The 16,109-nt window shown below is 44.2% G+C and overlaps 1 protein-coding gene across 1 annotated transcript in view; it reads left to right on the top strand.

Moving 5' to 3' along the window:
- DSCAM (DS cell adhesion molecule) overlaps positions 1–16,109 on the top strand; it is a 697,188-nt gene that overhangs the window by 572,566 nt on the left and 108,513 nt on the right. Inside the window, exons 17-18 of the mRNA XM_055570128.1 lie at positions 7,786–8,026; positions 9,967–10,113. Of these exons, the coding sequence (XP_055426103.1) occupies positions 7,786–8,026; positions 9,967–10,113 (388 nt within the window). The remainder of the gene's footprint in view (positions 1–7,785; positions 8,027–9,966; positions 10,114–16,109) is intronic.

The following is a 16,109-nucleotide window of genomic DNA, read 5'->3' as shown; positions in this document are numbered from 1 at the left end:
TATGAGATACCATTTCACACCAGTCAGAATGGCTGCGATCCAAGACTACAAGCAATAAATGCTGGAGAGGGTGCAGAGAAAAAGGAACCCTCTTACACTGTTGGTGGGAATGCAAACTAGTACAGCCACTATGGAGAACAGTGTGGAGATTCCTTAAAAAACAGAAAATAGAACTGCCTTATGATCCAGCAATCCCACTGCTGGGCATACACACTGAGGAAACCAGAAGGGAAAGAGACACGTGTACCCCAATGTTCATCGCAGCACTGTTTATAATAGCCAGGACATGGAAGCAACCTAGATGTCCATCAGCAGATGAATGGATAAGAAAGCTGTGGTACATATACACAATGGAGTACTACTCAGCCATTAAAAAGAACACATTTGAATCAGTTCTAATGAGGTGGATGAAACTGGAGCCTATTATACAGAGTGAAGTAAGCCAGAAAGAAAAACACCAATACAGTATACTAACGCATATATATGGAATTTAGAAAGATGGTAACAATAACCCTGTGTACGAGACAGCAAAAGAGACACTGATGTATAGAACAGTCTAATGGACTCTGTGGGAGAGGGAGAGGGTGGGAAGATTTGGGAGAATGGCATTGACACATGTGTAATATCATGTATGAAACGAGTTGCCAGTCCAGGTTCAATGCACGATACTGGATGCTTGGGGCTGGTGCACTGGGATGACCCAGAGGGATGGTGTGGGGAGGGAGGAGGGAGGAGGGTTCAGGATGGGGAACACATGTATACCTGTGGCGGATTCGTTTTGATGTTTGGCAAAACTAATACAGTGTTTCAGGTTTAAAAATAAAATTAAATTAAAATAAAATAAAAGCATCATCTTTTAGGATTTGAAATAGCTTAGCTGGAATTCCATCTAGCTTTGTTCATAGTGATTTTTCCTAAGGCCCACTTGACTTTTCACTCCAAGATGTCTGGCTCTAGGTGAGTGATCACACCATTGTGGTTACGAGTTGATGGTGGATGAAGTGAAAAGTGTCAGTTGCTTAGTTGTGTCCAACTCTTTGTGACCCCATGGAATGTAGCCCACCAGGCTCCTCTGTCCATGGGATTCTCCAGGAAAAAATAGTAGAGTTAATTGCCATTTTCTTCTCCAAGGGATCTTCCCAACCTAGGAATCAAACCTGGGTCTCCCACATTGCAAGAGGATTCTTTACGACCTGAGCCACCTTATGCAATGTTGATGGTAGGTGGGAGAGTGCCAGTGGAGGACAGAGAATGGAGAGGACTCCTTGGGTGGAGGCAGTCACAGGAGGCTCCCCAAGGAGTGAGAAGTTGAGCTGGCCATGGGATGAGTCAAGTTTTGACAGTAGAAAAAGGAAGAAATGCGTTCTCTGATGGGGACTTTCATGAGATGGGAAAGTGTAAGAGAGCTGTGATCCCCATGCTTACCTAAGCACTTGAGGATCCAAGGGAAATGGACATCCAGGGGATGTTAGTCTGGAAACACTGCCGTGGGACTCAGAACTTAACAGCAGGCACTGCTGTTAAGGGAGAAGGAGGGCATGATCAAAGTGGCTTCTTATAAATCTGTCTTCTCCAATATCTTGCAACCCAGATTCAAACGTGTTTCAGGACCCCTACCTGATTCTTTCTTCTATGTTTCTTCCTGTGCTGTGCTTAGTCGTTCAGTAGTATCTGACTCTTTTGTGACCCCATGGACTGTAGCCCGCCAGGCTCCTCTGTCCATGGGATTCTCCAGGCAAGAATACTGGACTGGGTTGCCAGATGCCTTCCTCAAGGGGATGTTCACAACCTAGGGATGGAAGCCAGATCTCCCACATTGCAGGCAGATTCTTTACCATCTGAGCTACCAGGGAAGCCCTGCTGCTGCTGCTGCTAAGTCGCTTCAGTCATGTCCAACTCTGTGCGACCCTATAGATGGCAGCCCACCAGGCTCCCCCATCCCTGGGATTCTCCAGGCAAGAACACTGGAGTGGGTTGCCATTTCCTTCTCCAATGCATGAAAGTGAAAAGTGAAAGTGAAGTCACTTAGTCGTGTCCGACTCTTAGCGACCCCATGGACTGCAGCTTACTAGGCTCCTCCATCCATGGGATTTTCCAGGCAAGAGTACTGGAGTGGGGTGCCATCACCTTCTCAGAGGGAAGCCCTACTAGACAGTACCACCAGTAAGTCTGTTTGCTTAGTTTCATGAACACAAACAATTATTTTTGACCCATTTACTCAATTTTTCTTTGAGGCTATTTAACAGCCCTAGAAGGGTATCCTAAAAATTGTCTTCCCATTTGAATTGCCTTCTCTTCACATGCCAGCCAACCATCTCACTTTATTCCAAGTAGACACATGCTCCAGGAAGTCCTGTTTCAGTGTCATCCAAATAGTTTTTAAAGTAAGGGGTATTACATTATGACCCAACTTGTCTTAGGATGATATGAAACCTACTGCTGCTGCTGTTGCTAAGTCGCTTCAGTCATGTCCAATTCTGTGCGACCGCATAGACAGTAGTCCACCAGGCTCCCCTATCCCTGGGATTCTCCAGGCAAGAAAACTGGAGTGGGTTGCCATTTCTTTCTCCAATGCTTGAAAGTGAAGTCGCTCAGTCATGTCTGACTCCTAGAGACCCCATGGACTGTAGCCTACCAGGCTCCTCCATCCATGGGATTTTCCAGACAAGAGTACTGGAGTGGGTTGCCATTTCCTTCTCCAGATATGAAACCTACCACCAGACAAATGGATTGAAGTTCTTTGGGTCCTCACCCCATGCCCTCACCCCACCATAGCTTGTTGCCATACAACTCAGAGAGTCACTTTCAAAACACTTTGGAACTTTGATCAGAACCCCTAAAACGTACAATTATAGTGTATAAAATTCCTGCATTTATGGACTTTTAAAAGACATCTCGTGTTTCTCAATATGAATATAAACCTTCAAGGATTTCTTTAAGGTTAACACATCCCTAAGTGTAAATCTGACTAGTTAACCTACAAATTAATAATAGAACTTAAACTTTGTCTGCAATAGTTATAATTTTTGCTTATTTTTCACATGAAAACATAATACTTTCTCTTTGTGTGATTCATTAAATTTTTCTTTGATTAAATTTTTTGTTTCATGTAACTTTATAAACCTAATTATCAAGCTTTGCAAAAAGGAGAGAATTTATTGGGGCTGAATGGTGGAAATTAAAGACAACTCTTGGGAAAACCTGGGTTAGAATTCCAACTCTGCATTTACCTTGAGGAATATGTTTTTTAACCTCTTTGACCTTTAGTTTCTTCCTCTGTAAGAAGGAGAATGATACTCCTTGGGGTTGTTGTGACAATAAACAGTGATAGAGAGAGAGAGAGATAATCTCACTTACTACACTGATTGGGAAAATCACATTCTCAACAGGTGAGAGAGAGGATGGAATGGAGGAGGTGTGGAAGGCTAGTGGTAACTAGTGGCAGTGATGTTGGCTCTGAGTTAGTGACAGAGGCGATGGTGGTCATATGCTGCTGATGGTGATGTGGATGCCAGTGGTAATGGTAATGGAAGTACTGGAGGTGCAGCAGTGATTTATGGTGGAGGTAGTGATAAGAGTGGTTGCAAACGTGGGAGAGATGGAGGCAGCATTGGGTAATGGTGGTGGAGGTGGTGGTGATGTTGGGACCCATGGTAGCAATGTTGGTAGTGATGGTCTTGATGCTTGTGATGGACGTGGTGGCCGTGATGGCGGTGGAGATGCTGGTGATGAGGTGGAGGCAGTGATGAGTGGCGATGACTTTCATGGAGTAACAGAGGTGGTTAGAAGTAGCGGTGTTCATGCTGATAGTAGGGATGGTGATGATGAAGATTCAGTGGTCCAGGAGGTGATTCTTGATTGCTGGTGGTTCCTGTGCTCATGGTGAGAGGAAGCTATTGTTGTGATTGAATTAGAAAGAGAAATAACCTACAGACAATTTTAGCACACTAGCTTTTACTAAAATTGCTTTATTGGGATTAAGTTAGCACACCATCACAGTCACTGTTTCAAGGTTACAATTCCATGGTTTTTAGTATGCTCACAGAGGTGCACAGCCATTACCAGAATCTATATTTATTAAAATTTCATCCCCCACAACAAAACCCATACCTGTTAGTAGTCATTCCCCATCCCCACCCCCGCCCCCCGCAACCTTCCTAGATGGTTTTCAGAGCCTCTGGAGGCCTGCGAGCTGTAGAATCAGAGTGTGTGATTCATTTGTAAGAAAAATCCATCACTTCTTTCTCGGGTGCGACAGTTCCTTCTGCATGATAACTAGAGATTGTATTAAAGCCCTGAAAGAAAAGACGTGAGCTCGCTTCAAATATATTCCTTCAAATGTATACCCTCAAATAACTCATCTGTATCTGTTCAACATATATCTCTTCAAAATCACAATATCCAGAAGCCTGGAGGAGAATTCGCTCCCTTGTTCTTTGTGATACACACAGTCCCTTAAGTTAAAAAATAACAACAAATAATGCTATCTCATTAACAGTCAGTTGAAACACAACCCCTTGAAATAAGACACCCATCCACTTCTGGGACTTCAGTCCAATAAACAAACTTAAACAGATGCAATGTATCACAAAGGTTAATTTGTGGTAGGAAATAAATTACAAAAAACAATATCCCCTGTGATGGAAAAATGGTTCAATAAAACATGGCATATGATTTTTAAAGACCATAAACATGAAATATGATCATAGTAGCCTATTAAATGAAAAAATCAGACACCAAACTCTGCAGAGTATGAAGATGGCCATGTGGGAAACAAAAACAAATTTCAACTTTACTTAGAGAGATAGGAATGTTATCAAAATTTGAATAGCAATTACATAGGAAGGTTGGCGATATACTTACAGTATTATAAAAAATATTTTCTAGAAAATATTTTGAAGAAATACCTAATAAACAAAAATAACCTTCCTACTGCTGCAGAATTAGCAGGACTAAAATGTATTTCTATGAAGAATGTAAAGAATGTTATGTTTATTCTGTACAAAATATTTAAACTCAACAGAACAAAAACCTCTGTGTTGCCTATCATATACTTCAGCTAGTTAGAATGTGTTTTCACCCATGGAGAGAGAAAAAAGGAAGCTATCTCCACCTACCTGTGCAGCCAGATCACAGGTGTGATTAATCCCCCTAAATCCAAGAAGGGAAATGTCAGCCAGCAGGGCCCTCTGCTTGTAGAAGATTTGGCGAAACTGGGTGCTCTGTGTAAACACTCTCTTGTGGGTATTTACCTCCTACCTGATCAGACTCCACAGCTCCTGTCCTGGGATCCAGACTCAGCATCTTAGGGAGCCTTAAATTGTCACAGGGAGCCCATTGAAAAATTACAGTACTTTACAAATTAAAAAAAAAAAAGTCTTTACATTTGGGTGAGTGATGTATTTAACCTGAAAAAACTATGGGAAATAGGAGGAATGTCTTTGTTTTATATTTGATTTATCCATGGCTTTTGGAGGGAAATTAATTTTATTAATTGGTTAAATGTTAATTGGTTAAATTGTTAACTGGTTAAGTGGTTAAGGAATTGAGGTAAAACAAATTCCAGGTAATGGAAGTCTCAAAATCAAAAATCTTTAGATCTGATTTTTAGCAAAGCGAAAAGCAAGATGAAAAGTTGTGGTTCATCGATGCAAAACAGGAAAGCACAGACATCCGCTTCTGATAAAAAGAGGTGTGAGCTTTTACATCAAGGTCTGTAAGTTCCAACTTAACTGCAGAAGCGATGGTTTCTAGGGCTGTTTCTTTGATATCCATTTAGACTATGTAAACGTATGAAACCCAACGGGCTGTTGAGAAAAGCAGTGGGATCCAAGAAAACAATAAATGAGGAAACTTGCGGAAAAAAGATGGGATTTTACTGCTCTTGTGTAACTCAGACAAATTGCAAAAGACAACAGAGACTTCATTCCACGAGGAAGCTGGCATAATGAGCAGTCCACAGACATGTGCTGTATTTGTGCTGCTATCCGCTCATGAACTTCTTCCTGTCGGTTGTCCAGGGCGATCCCCCAGGCCTGCCCCACTCGGGGCAGACCCACCTTGTCTGTTCTCTACCTGCCATTCCTCACCCCTGTGCATGCCTCATCTCTCCCCACCATCTATTCTTGCTGCTCAGTCTCTCACCCCACGCCCTCCCTCCCTTTCCGGAGCCCTGGCCATCCTTCCAGGCCCGGCTGCGGTCAGCATCTCCTGACTGCTTCAGACCACTCTCACTTCACCACTTTCTGGACGCCTGCCAGCCTCCTGTCCACTGCCACGCACTTGGGCACTTCAGATTTCTCTACGGCTTCCTGAGTGTTAGTTTACTCTCTCCAATGGGGCTGTAAACATTTTCTGGGCTGAGAAAGCTTTTCAGAGACCTGAGAGATCCACAGCTTGTACTGAAATACACACACACGCACAGACACATTCACATGCATACACATATATGCTCATACATATGCACACACAGACATAATACAAATACACACACATACTCACACATATACACATATATCTTTTGATTGTCTGAAAACTTATAATACCTTTGTTGCTATAGAGCATCAGTTTGATGTTGTTCTTAAAACATACTTGAAAATAGTCTGGATTCTTAAAAGAAAATAAATAAATTCAACATAGCAGGGAAAACGCTTCTGTCTTTTACTAGACTGACCCCTTTATCCTTTTCAGAGAGAAGCTAGCTCCAGCCTTCCCTTGCCCAGCTTAAATCACCATAAAATGATTCCAGAGTGACTCAGACCTTAATGAAAGCAGTTTGCCTTCTTGCCAGGGGTGGACTCCTGTTCACATTCAGCTTTCAACCTGGAAACACCTTTATCCTGGAATATTCCATTACAGTCTAAGCTCCATGCAGGCAGGGACCTTTTTTAAAAAATCACTTCTGTTCCCCAGTGCCTGGGACCATGTGGCAGAGTGGAGCTCAGTCGGTTTTGCTCTGTGAACACGTGAACATCAGTCTCATGAGACGATGGTTGATGTAGGCTGAGGTACCGCAAACTCAATCTGTCTTTTGAAACTCCACCACTTCGAGAAGCCAGTGGCCCAGCAGCTTGACAGAGGGCCTGGGTGCACAGGCGCTGCGGTGGACTCCTCTCCAGACTCTGCTGTTTGTGTGACCTCCTGTGTCCATGAGGGTCCTGGGGTGCTGTGCCCCAGGCTGTGGGGAGGGCCGGGTGTATCCACGCAGGTGCAGGCAGAGCGCCGGCCTCAAGCGCCCTCTGGGAGCGAGTCTGCTGCTATAGCTGCTATTAGTACTGCTACATCTGTATGATTTTCATCCTCAATTTCATTTTTGTCTCCCTATGAGGTAGGCAGGCGCTGGTTTTCCTCCTGTCCCACCTCAAGTATTCTTTTTTTTTCCCTGTATATTTTTTTAAAAAATCAGAATAAAGTTGCTTTACAATGTCATGTTAGTTTCTACTGTACAACAGTGTGAATCGGCTACCTGTGTACATATATCGCCTCCCTCTTGAACTTCCCTTCCCACCTTCCCAACCCTCTAGGTCATCACAGGTCACGGAGCTGAGCTCCCTGTGATATACAGCAGCTTTCCACTAGCTCTCTATTTTATCTATCTGTATATGTCAATGCTACTCTCTCAATTCATCCTACCCTCTCATTCCGTCCTGTGTCTATATGTCCATTCTCTATGGCAGCATCTCTATTCCTGCCCTGCAAATAGATTCATCTGTACCATTTTTTTTTTTTTTAGATCCCACATATATGCGTTAATATATGGTATTTGTTCCTCTCTTTCCTGCTTAGGCTCCCAAGAAACATTTGCAAAATGGGATTATCCGTGGCTACCAGATTGGTTACCGGGAGTACAGCACCGGGGGCAACTTCCAGTTCAACATCATCAGTATCGACACCACGGGGGACAGTGAGATTTACACCCTGGACAACCTCAACAAGTTCACCCAGTATGGCCTGGTGGTGCAGGCCTGCAACCGGGCCGGGACGGGGCCTTCTTCTCAGGAAATCATCACCACCACCCTCGAGGACGGTAGGTGCCTGGCCCCCTGCAGGCTGTGCAGGGGTGATGTCAGCCTGGCCGGCTGGGACCAGGGCTTTCTTCCAGCGGGAAGCATGTCCTAATTAACTCGCAGGCTGCCTGGATTCGGCGCCCTGGATACATCTTGATGGAAAAGCCGAATCCACTCCCTTTTCAGCATCTTTCTCCTGCATTTCAAGCCCGAGAGGTGGACTTCTGCCAAGTGAATCCAAGCCTCTCCCTATGACAGCAGCAGTCTGGGCACAATATAGAAATTCGATTTTCTAAAAATTTCTCATAAGTCAACGTTAAAGAGGGCTCCCCCCCCCGCTTTTTTTCTTTCTTTCTTTCTTCGTTTTTAATCATTGCTTTTTATTTTCAAGCATTCTAAGACCAGAGAACAAGACATGAGCGGGCTTCCTGGAACAAATCTCACGGTGACCGCGCGCCCCCTAGTGGCCAAAAGGAATTACTGTACACTCCCACGTTGACAGCCTTTAGGCTCACATTCTCCCGCAGTGCATGAAAATCAGGGTGTCTACATGGGTGATTCATGTCAATGTATGGCAAAAAACACTACAATATTGTAAAGAAATTAGTCTCCAATTAAAATAAGTAAATTAAAAAAAAGAAAAGCAGAGTGTCTAGAAGCATCATTGTGTAGGTGCAGAGGCCAAATACGGAGTTAGCTGTAGCAGGAGGTGGCAGATTTTCCTGAAATAGGCTTGCATGGCAGTTACCTCTTGTGCTTTGAGAACACACGTGGTAACTTGCATCTATAATTTCTGACCTAAAGAACAACTGAGGAAAAAAAATCCTGACCATTTTTATAGGGAGAGCTAGTAAATGGAATGGAGAAGGTGATGGCACCCCACTCCAGTACTCTTGCCTAGAAAATCCCATGGATGGAGGAACCTGGTAGGCTGCAGTCCATGGGGTCCTGAAGAGTCAGACACGACTGAGCGATTTCACTTTCACTTTCATGCATTGGAGAAGGAAATGGCAACCCACTCCAGTGTTCTTGCCTGGAGAATCCCAGGGACGGGGGAGCCTGGTGGGCTGCCGTCTTATGGGGTCGCACAGAGTCGGACACGACTGAAGCGACTTAGCAGCAGTAGTAAATGGAAATCCAGGATTTTCTTTCCATCTTTATAGTCCTTGCAGTTGTGGTTAGATAGGCCTCTGGGTTTTCACTTTGATGTTTATTTTTCACTGATGTTTGTGATTCAGTCACTATTTCCCCCCCTTTCCTAGTCGTGATGTTTAAGGTTTGCATAAACTCGATGTGAAATATCCTTCTAGCCTCTGTCCTAGTCCATTTTCTCTGTCCTCTGATGGATGGTCTAGGATTGAAAGGGGACACTGCTGGGGTTGGAGCAGTAAGTGCAACATGTCTGCTTTTGAGCTTTCAGTTCACACTCCAGACGTTACTCAACACCAGGGGACTTACTGTATTTTTGTTGCTCAGTTGCTAAGTCTTGTCTGACTCTTTGCCACCCCATGGACTGCAGCACTTCAGGCTCCTCTGTCCTCAGCTATCCTAGAGTTTGCTCAAATTCATGTCCATTGAGTCGGTGATGCCATCTAACCACCTCATCCTCACAGCAGTTTGCAAGAATGATGGGGAAATAAGCCAGACCAGCAATGGTCTTTAATTCATGCAGTAGGGTCAGACGTGTTCTCAACTCTCTAAGCTGGAGGCGAGCTGCTTAAAAGTAAAGCAGTTATTCTGCAAAGAGAGACACTGGAAGTCTTATGAAGTCATTGTATTTTACTGAGTTATCCTATTTGTACAGGAAAGTGGTACTCATTTTCCCCATTAATTTGGGGGATTCAGTGCAATTTATTTTCTTTTGCTTGCACTTTTGAAATATTAAACTGTTGCTTATTCAGTATTGGTTTGCTGATTAAGCCACTGACAGTTTTTATAGAGTCTAATTATCTCATTTCAGTGCCCAGTTACCCCCCCGAAAATGTCCAAGCCATAGCAACATCACCAGAAAGCATATCAATATCCTGGTCCACGCTTTCCAAGGAAGCCTTGAATGGAATTCTCCAGGGGTTCAGAGTCATTTACTGGGCCAACCTCATGGACGGAGGTAAGAGGATTAAATGACGGGCCATGGAATTTGTACATGCCCCCTCCTGCCCTGGGATTCAGGACAAGCTGGGTACTTCTTTATCACTGAGTACTTTCCTCCTTCCTCACACTGTTCTGTTCTTGTCTCATATCTGACACTTTAACAGGTGTGGACAGCTGCTTAAAACATTGGTGCTGGTATTTTAGTACCTAAATCATGTCTGGCTCTTTTTTACGACCTCATGGACTATAGCCCACCAGGCTCCTCTGTCCATGGGATTTTCCAGGCTAGAATACTGGAGTGGGTAGCCATTCCCTTCTGCAAATGATCTCCTCAACCCAGGTATCAAGCCTGTGTCTCGGGCATTGCAGGCAGATTCTTTACTGCTGAGCCACCCAGGAAGCCCTTTTAAAACAGCGTGTACTTTCCAAATTTGAAGGATAGGAGGGGGTGGCTGGCACTTGGGATATCTAGGAATAGATGTGTTTTCCTAATTATGAGTATCTATGTCAAGCCTCTGCAGGCAGCACCAAAACCTTGATCTGTATCTAGAAAGTTCTACGTGACATGTGTCCTAAAAGACTGACCCCTTCCTGTTCCTGACAGGACTCAGCAGGGAAAGTCCTTGAGCTCCTGTAGTTGAACTGGAAGGGGTTCAGGAAGAATACTGGGCCAGAGGGTATTATTATCCCTGCGAGGAGACATTTTATCCCCAACCCTCCATTTTTGGCTCCTTTCTCTTTTTTTCCCTCCTCTATCCTCTCTTTCTTCATTCTTCTTGTTTCTTGCTTTCTTTCTTTTTCTTTTTATTCTTTCTTTGCTTTCAAGTTGTAGGACAAATCCTCCTGTTTAGGGGCAGGATGTAGCACAAGAGAGGGTCAGCTCAGAGGATAGCAAGACTGGGGCTCCAAGCATCTCAGGCAGAACATGGCTCTGTTTCTCTGCTTGCAGAGGGTAGGTGCCCTGAGCCAGGCTGAGCCCCACTCCAGGAGCAGGACAGGCTCACCTTGAACTACAACCCTTAGCAGGAAACGCCCTGCTCTCCGCTTGTGGACCAAGGCTGGGGCCTCCCATGCCCACGCCCTTCCCCAGGCCCTGTTTCTAGCCTCCTTCCATCGCCCCCAGCTCCAAGGGTGCCTCCCCACCCTTGTCTGGGGCTTCTTTCAGCCCTTCTGATAGTCCTAGTCAAGGTCCCCAGAGCACCTCCCACCTCTGCTCAGGCCCACCTGGGTCTGCTCTGACAGCCCAGGTAAACAGAACACACTGGGCCTCCGAGGCTGCAGAGATCTGCTCTTGTGCTCAGTAGCTCAGTTGTGTCCGACTCTGTGATTCCATGGACTGTAGCCCGCAGGCTCCTCTGTCCATAGCATTTCCCAGGCAGGAATACCAGAGCAGGTTGCCATGGTGCGAGAATAAAGGATGGAAGACACCTCGGCAAAGGCAGATTAATAAATGTGCTAAGTACACAGCTGGGTCCGAGGCTGACTGAGCTGTTTGTGTCTGTAACCAGACTTGGATCTCAGAGCTGAGGATCAGCCCCAATTCCTCCTGGTGTCCAGGGTAGCACTTTGCACAGCGCCAGCAGGGGGAGACATTGATTCACCTTCTGAGCATCTTCTCGGTGCGAAGCTCCTGCCAGACACTGAGAATGCAGCTCCTCTCAGATGGATGCTCTAGTCTAGTGAGACGGGGAGGATGCTCTGAATAGAGAAGCACAAGCCCAGTAATGCACAGACAGCCCCACCGAGGGACGGAGTTAAACAGATGATTCACTTCACCTCATCCCCAAAAAGAGCTTCAACAGTTCCCATGGATGTCAAGTATGTTGTTGTTTACTTGCTCAGCTGTGTCCCACTCATTATGACACTATGGACTGTAGCTCTTCTGTCCGTGGGATTCTCCAGACAAGAATCCTGGAGTGGGTTGCCATTTCCTTCTTGAGGGTATCTTCCTGACCCTGGGATTAAGCCCATGTCTCCTGCATTGGCAGACGAATTCTTTACCATCTGCTCTACCAGGGAGGCCCCAGATGTAAAGTACAGAGCAAAAAAAAAAAAAAAAAATTGCAAATTATCTATTTTACTGACATAGTACCATAATATATCATTTCTTGTTCTGATTCCAATCCTCATGTTGAGTCAGATTAAATTAAACACCCTAATGGACACACCTGAAGTTAAATTATACTAAGATTGTTCCTTTTTTGTTCTTTTTGGAAATATTTCCATAATCCAGAGCTGACTATTCATCCTATTTTCACATTTCACTCATATTTGCTAATGGTGCCTATTACCATCTTAGTTCTATGATGGATGATGTGGTTAATATGGTCTAGTCAACAATATATTTTAAAGCTTTAAAAACTTGAATACTTAAAAATTAAAGGCTTTGAATAAAGAATGCTTGGAAATGCATATAGTTTCTAAAGATTCTTCTACTCCCTCTGTGAAGACCAAAGTGATGTGATTTAGTGCCTAATGTAAGAGTTCTACACTTAATCTCCAAAAGAAAAAACTCTCAGAAATGTAAGCCTGCTATGAGCAGCCACATTTTATCCGATACTCCTGAGAGCTAACATTTGGGAATTATCAGGGAATGTCATGGAATTCATGGGTTCTTCTGCATGAACTCCTCAGACTGTGGCTCCGAGGTACACACAGACACAAAACACATAGTGTTTGTGTAAAGGTTATACCTGCTAAGCTTGAGAACACACCACACACACACCCACATGCTCAGGCAGGCTGAGAAAGACATTGTTACTACCCCGGTGGTTAGTATTTTCCCCAAATATTTTCAAAAATATGCATAAAAAAGCATTTTCCTCTTGCTAATATGACCAGATAAAACAAAAATGGTTAATTCACTTGCTAGGACAGTTAACAGAGAGGGCGATGGCACCCCACTCCAGTGCTCTTGCCTGGAAAATCCCATGGACGGAGGAGCCTGGTGGGCTGCAGTCCATGGGGTCGCTGAGGGTCGGACACGACTGAGCAACTTCACTTTCACTTTTCACTTTCATGCATTGGAGAAAGAAATGGCAACCCACTCCAGTGTTCTTGCCTGGAGAATCCCAGGGACGGGGGAGCCTGGTGGGCTGCTGTCTATGGGGTCGCACAGAGTTGGACACGACTGAAGTGACTTAGCAGCAGCAGCAGCAGGACAGTTAAATATACAATATGTCCATGAAATTTCTGAGTATTTTATTATCTGAAAGTCAAAGAATTTTAAAGACAGCAGCTTCTCTGAGATTACTGGGAAACTGGCCCCATTTTATCTGAATCCAACTGCTTTTCAACCCTCCTCTCTTTCTTCCAGACAAAAAAAGACAGAATCTGAATCAAAGCAACACTTAGGTGCCAAGCTGGGCTTTTGGTGTGAGTGACGCTGGCAAGTCAGGGGATGGGCGGGGGGGGTCATTTCCACCCCACTTGATTTCTTCCTGAAAACCCTTTAAGAATGAAGGAGGGTATAAATAAATACATAAAAAGTATTTTGCTTTAAAACATACAGTTTACAAAAACTTTTGTACTATAAATAGTATGGTTTCTGAATTTCTTTTCTGTATTCATTTTATATTGTTTTACTCATGACCTCAACTGAACACTATTCTTGCCACATATTTTTAAAATTTATTTTATTGAAGTATAGTTGATGTACAATGTTGTGTTAATCTCCACTGTACAGTCCCATATACATATTTTTAAATTACTCCACTGGGACTGTGAAAAGTAAATCATAAAAATGGATGTTTAAGCCATAAAGAAGACTGGGAGTTTAAACGAACAACAAATGAAGCACGCTGGTTGCATTTGCCTTTTTTCATAATTCTCCTTTTTTCCACATGGGCTGGTCAGGAAAATAGCCTTGAAACAGAGAGAATGAGGTGTCTCTGTGGTTGATTCAGGGGCTCTGGGGATTTTTAAAAACGCTTGGGGGTAATTTTAAGTAGGGGTTTGGACTGCAGGCCTATTCATGGATCGTGATAAATTCATTCACCCAAATAATGTGGACCCCAGTATGAGTCAACATTCAAATACTAATTCCAATAGTGTGGTAATTCATGAGCCGGTGTATTAAAAAGATCAGGGTACCCCACTTTGCCCTTCTCCTCTCAACTCTTCTCTTCTGCATCACTGTATCTCACCCAGAAACAGCCAGCCCCTTCGGCATGCCTTCCCTGGGCTATAATTAGAAGTCATATTTCCCCTGTGACATAGAGATCCTAGGCCCTTAAAAAAGATAAAAATGAAAAAGTTAAAGCCAGGGGTCATATGATGTAGTATAGTTCTCATAACTAGCCCGGCACACAGCCCCCAGGAGCCCCTTTCCTGAATTGCGTTATGTTTTCCCTGATTGTGTGAGTGTGTGTGTATAACCTTTGTTGTTGTTCAGTCATTCAGTCACATCCAACTCTTTGCAAACCCATGGACTATAGCACACCAGGCGTTTCTGTCCTTCACCACCTCCTGGAGCTTGCTCAAACTCATGTCCATCGAGTCGGTGATGCCATCCAATCGTCTCATGCCCTGTCGTCCCCTTCTCCTCCTGCCTTCAATCTTTCCTAGCAGCAGGGTCTTTTCCAGTGAGTTGGCTCTTCTCATCAGGTAGCCAAAGTACTGGAGCTTCAGTTTCCGCATCAGTATTACAATGAATATTCAGTTGATTTCCTTTAGGATTGACTGGTTTGATCTCCTTGCAATCCAAAGGACTCTCAACACCACAGTTCAAAAGCATCAATTCTTTGGCACTCAGCCTTCCTTATGGTACAACTCTCACATCCGTAATGACTACTGGAAAAACCATAGCTTTGACTATACAGACCTTTGTCAGCAAAGTAATGTCTCTGTCCTTTAATATGCTGCCTAGGTTTGTCATTGGAGAAGGAAATGGCAACCCACTCCAGTACTATTACTTGGAAAATCCCATGGGTGGAGGAGCCTGGTAGACTGCAGTCCATGGGGTCACAAAAGTCGGACACGACTGAGCTACTTCACTCACTTTCAGTTCAGTTCAGTTCAGTTCAGTTGCTCAGTCATGTCCAATTCTTTGCAACCCCGTGAACTGCAGCACTCCAGGCCTCCCTGTCCATCACCAACTCCCGGAGTCCACCCAAACTCATGTCCATTGAGTCAGTGATGCCATCCAACCATCTTATCCTCTGTTGTCCCCTTCTCCTCCTGTCCTCAATCTTTCCCAACATCAGGGTCTTTTCCAATGAGTTAGCTCTTCACATCAGGTGGCCAAAGTATTGGAGTTTCAGCTTCAACATCAGTCCTTCCAATGAACACCCAGGACTGATCTCCTTTAGGATGGACTGGTTGGATCTCCTTGCAGTCCAAGGGACTCTCAAGAGTCTTCCCCAACACCACAATTCAAAAGCATCAATTCTTCGGCACTCAGCTTTCTTTATAGTCCACCTCTCACATCCATACATGACCACTGGAAAAACCATAGCCTTTAGGTTTGTCATAGCTTTTCTTCCAAGGAGCAAGGGTCTTTTAATTTTGTGACTGCAGTCACCATCTGCAGTGATTTTGGAGCCCAAGAAAATGAAGCCCGTCACTGTTTCCATTGTTTCCCCATTCATTTGCCATGAAGTGGTGGGACTGGATGCCATGACTTTCGTTTTTTGAATATTGAGTTTTAAGCCAGGTTTTTCACTCTCCTCTTTCACCTTCATCAAGAGATTCTTTAGTTCCCCTTCACTTTCTGCCATAAAGGTGGTGTCATCTGAATATCTGAGGTTACTGATGTTTCTCCCAGCAATCTCGATTCCAACTTGTCCTTCATCCAGCCTGCCATTTTGCATGATGTACTCTGCATATAAGTTGAATAAGCAGGGTGACAATATTCCACCTTGATGTACTCCTTTCCCAATTTGGAGCCAGTCTGTTTTTCCACGTCTGGTTCTAACTGTTGCTTCTTGACCTACGTGCCGGTTTCTCAGGAGGCATGTTAGGTGGTCTGGTATTCCCATCTCTTTAAGAATTTTCCACAGTTTGTTGTGATCC

The sequence above is a fragment of the Bubalus kerabau genome, chromosome 2 (assembly GCF_029407905.1).
Source record: "Bubalus kerabau isolate K-KA32 ecotype Philippines breed swamp buffalo chromosome 2, PCC_UOA_SB_1v2, whole genome shotgun sequence".
Classification (NCBI taxonomy): Eukaryota; Metazoa; Chordata; class Mammalia; order Artiodactyla; family Bovidae; genus Bubalus; species Bubalus kerabau.
This window is presented reverse-complemented; position numbering and strand designations above follow the sequence as displayed.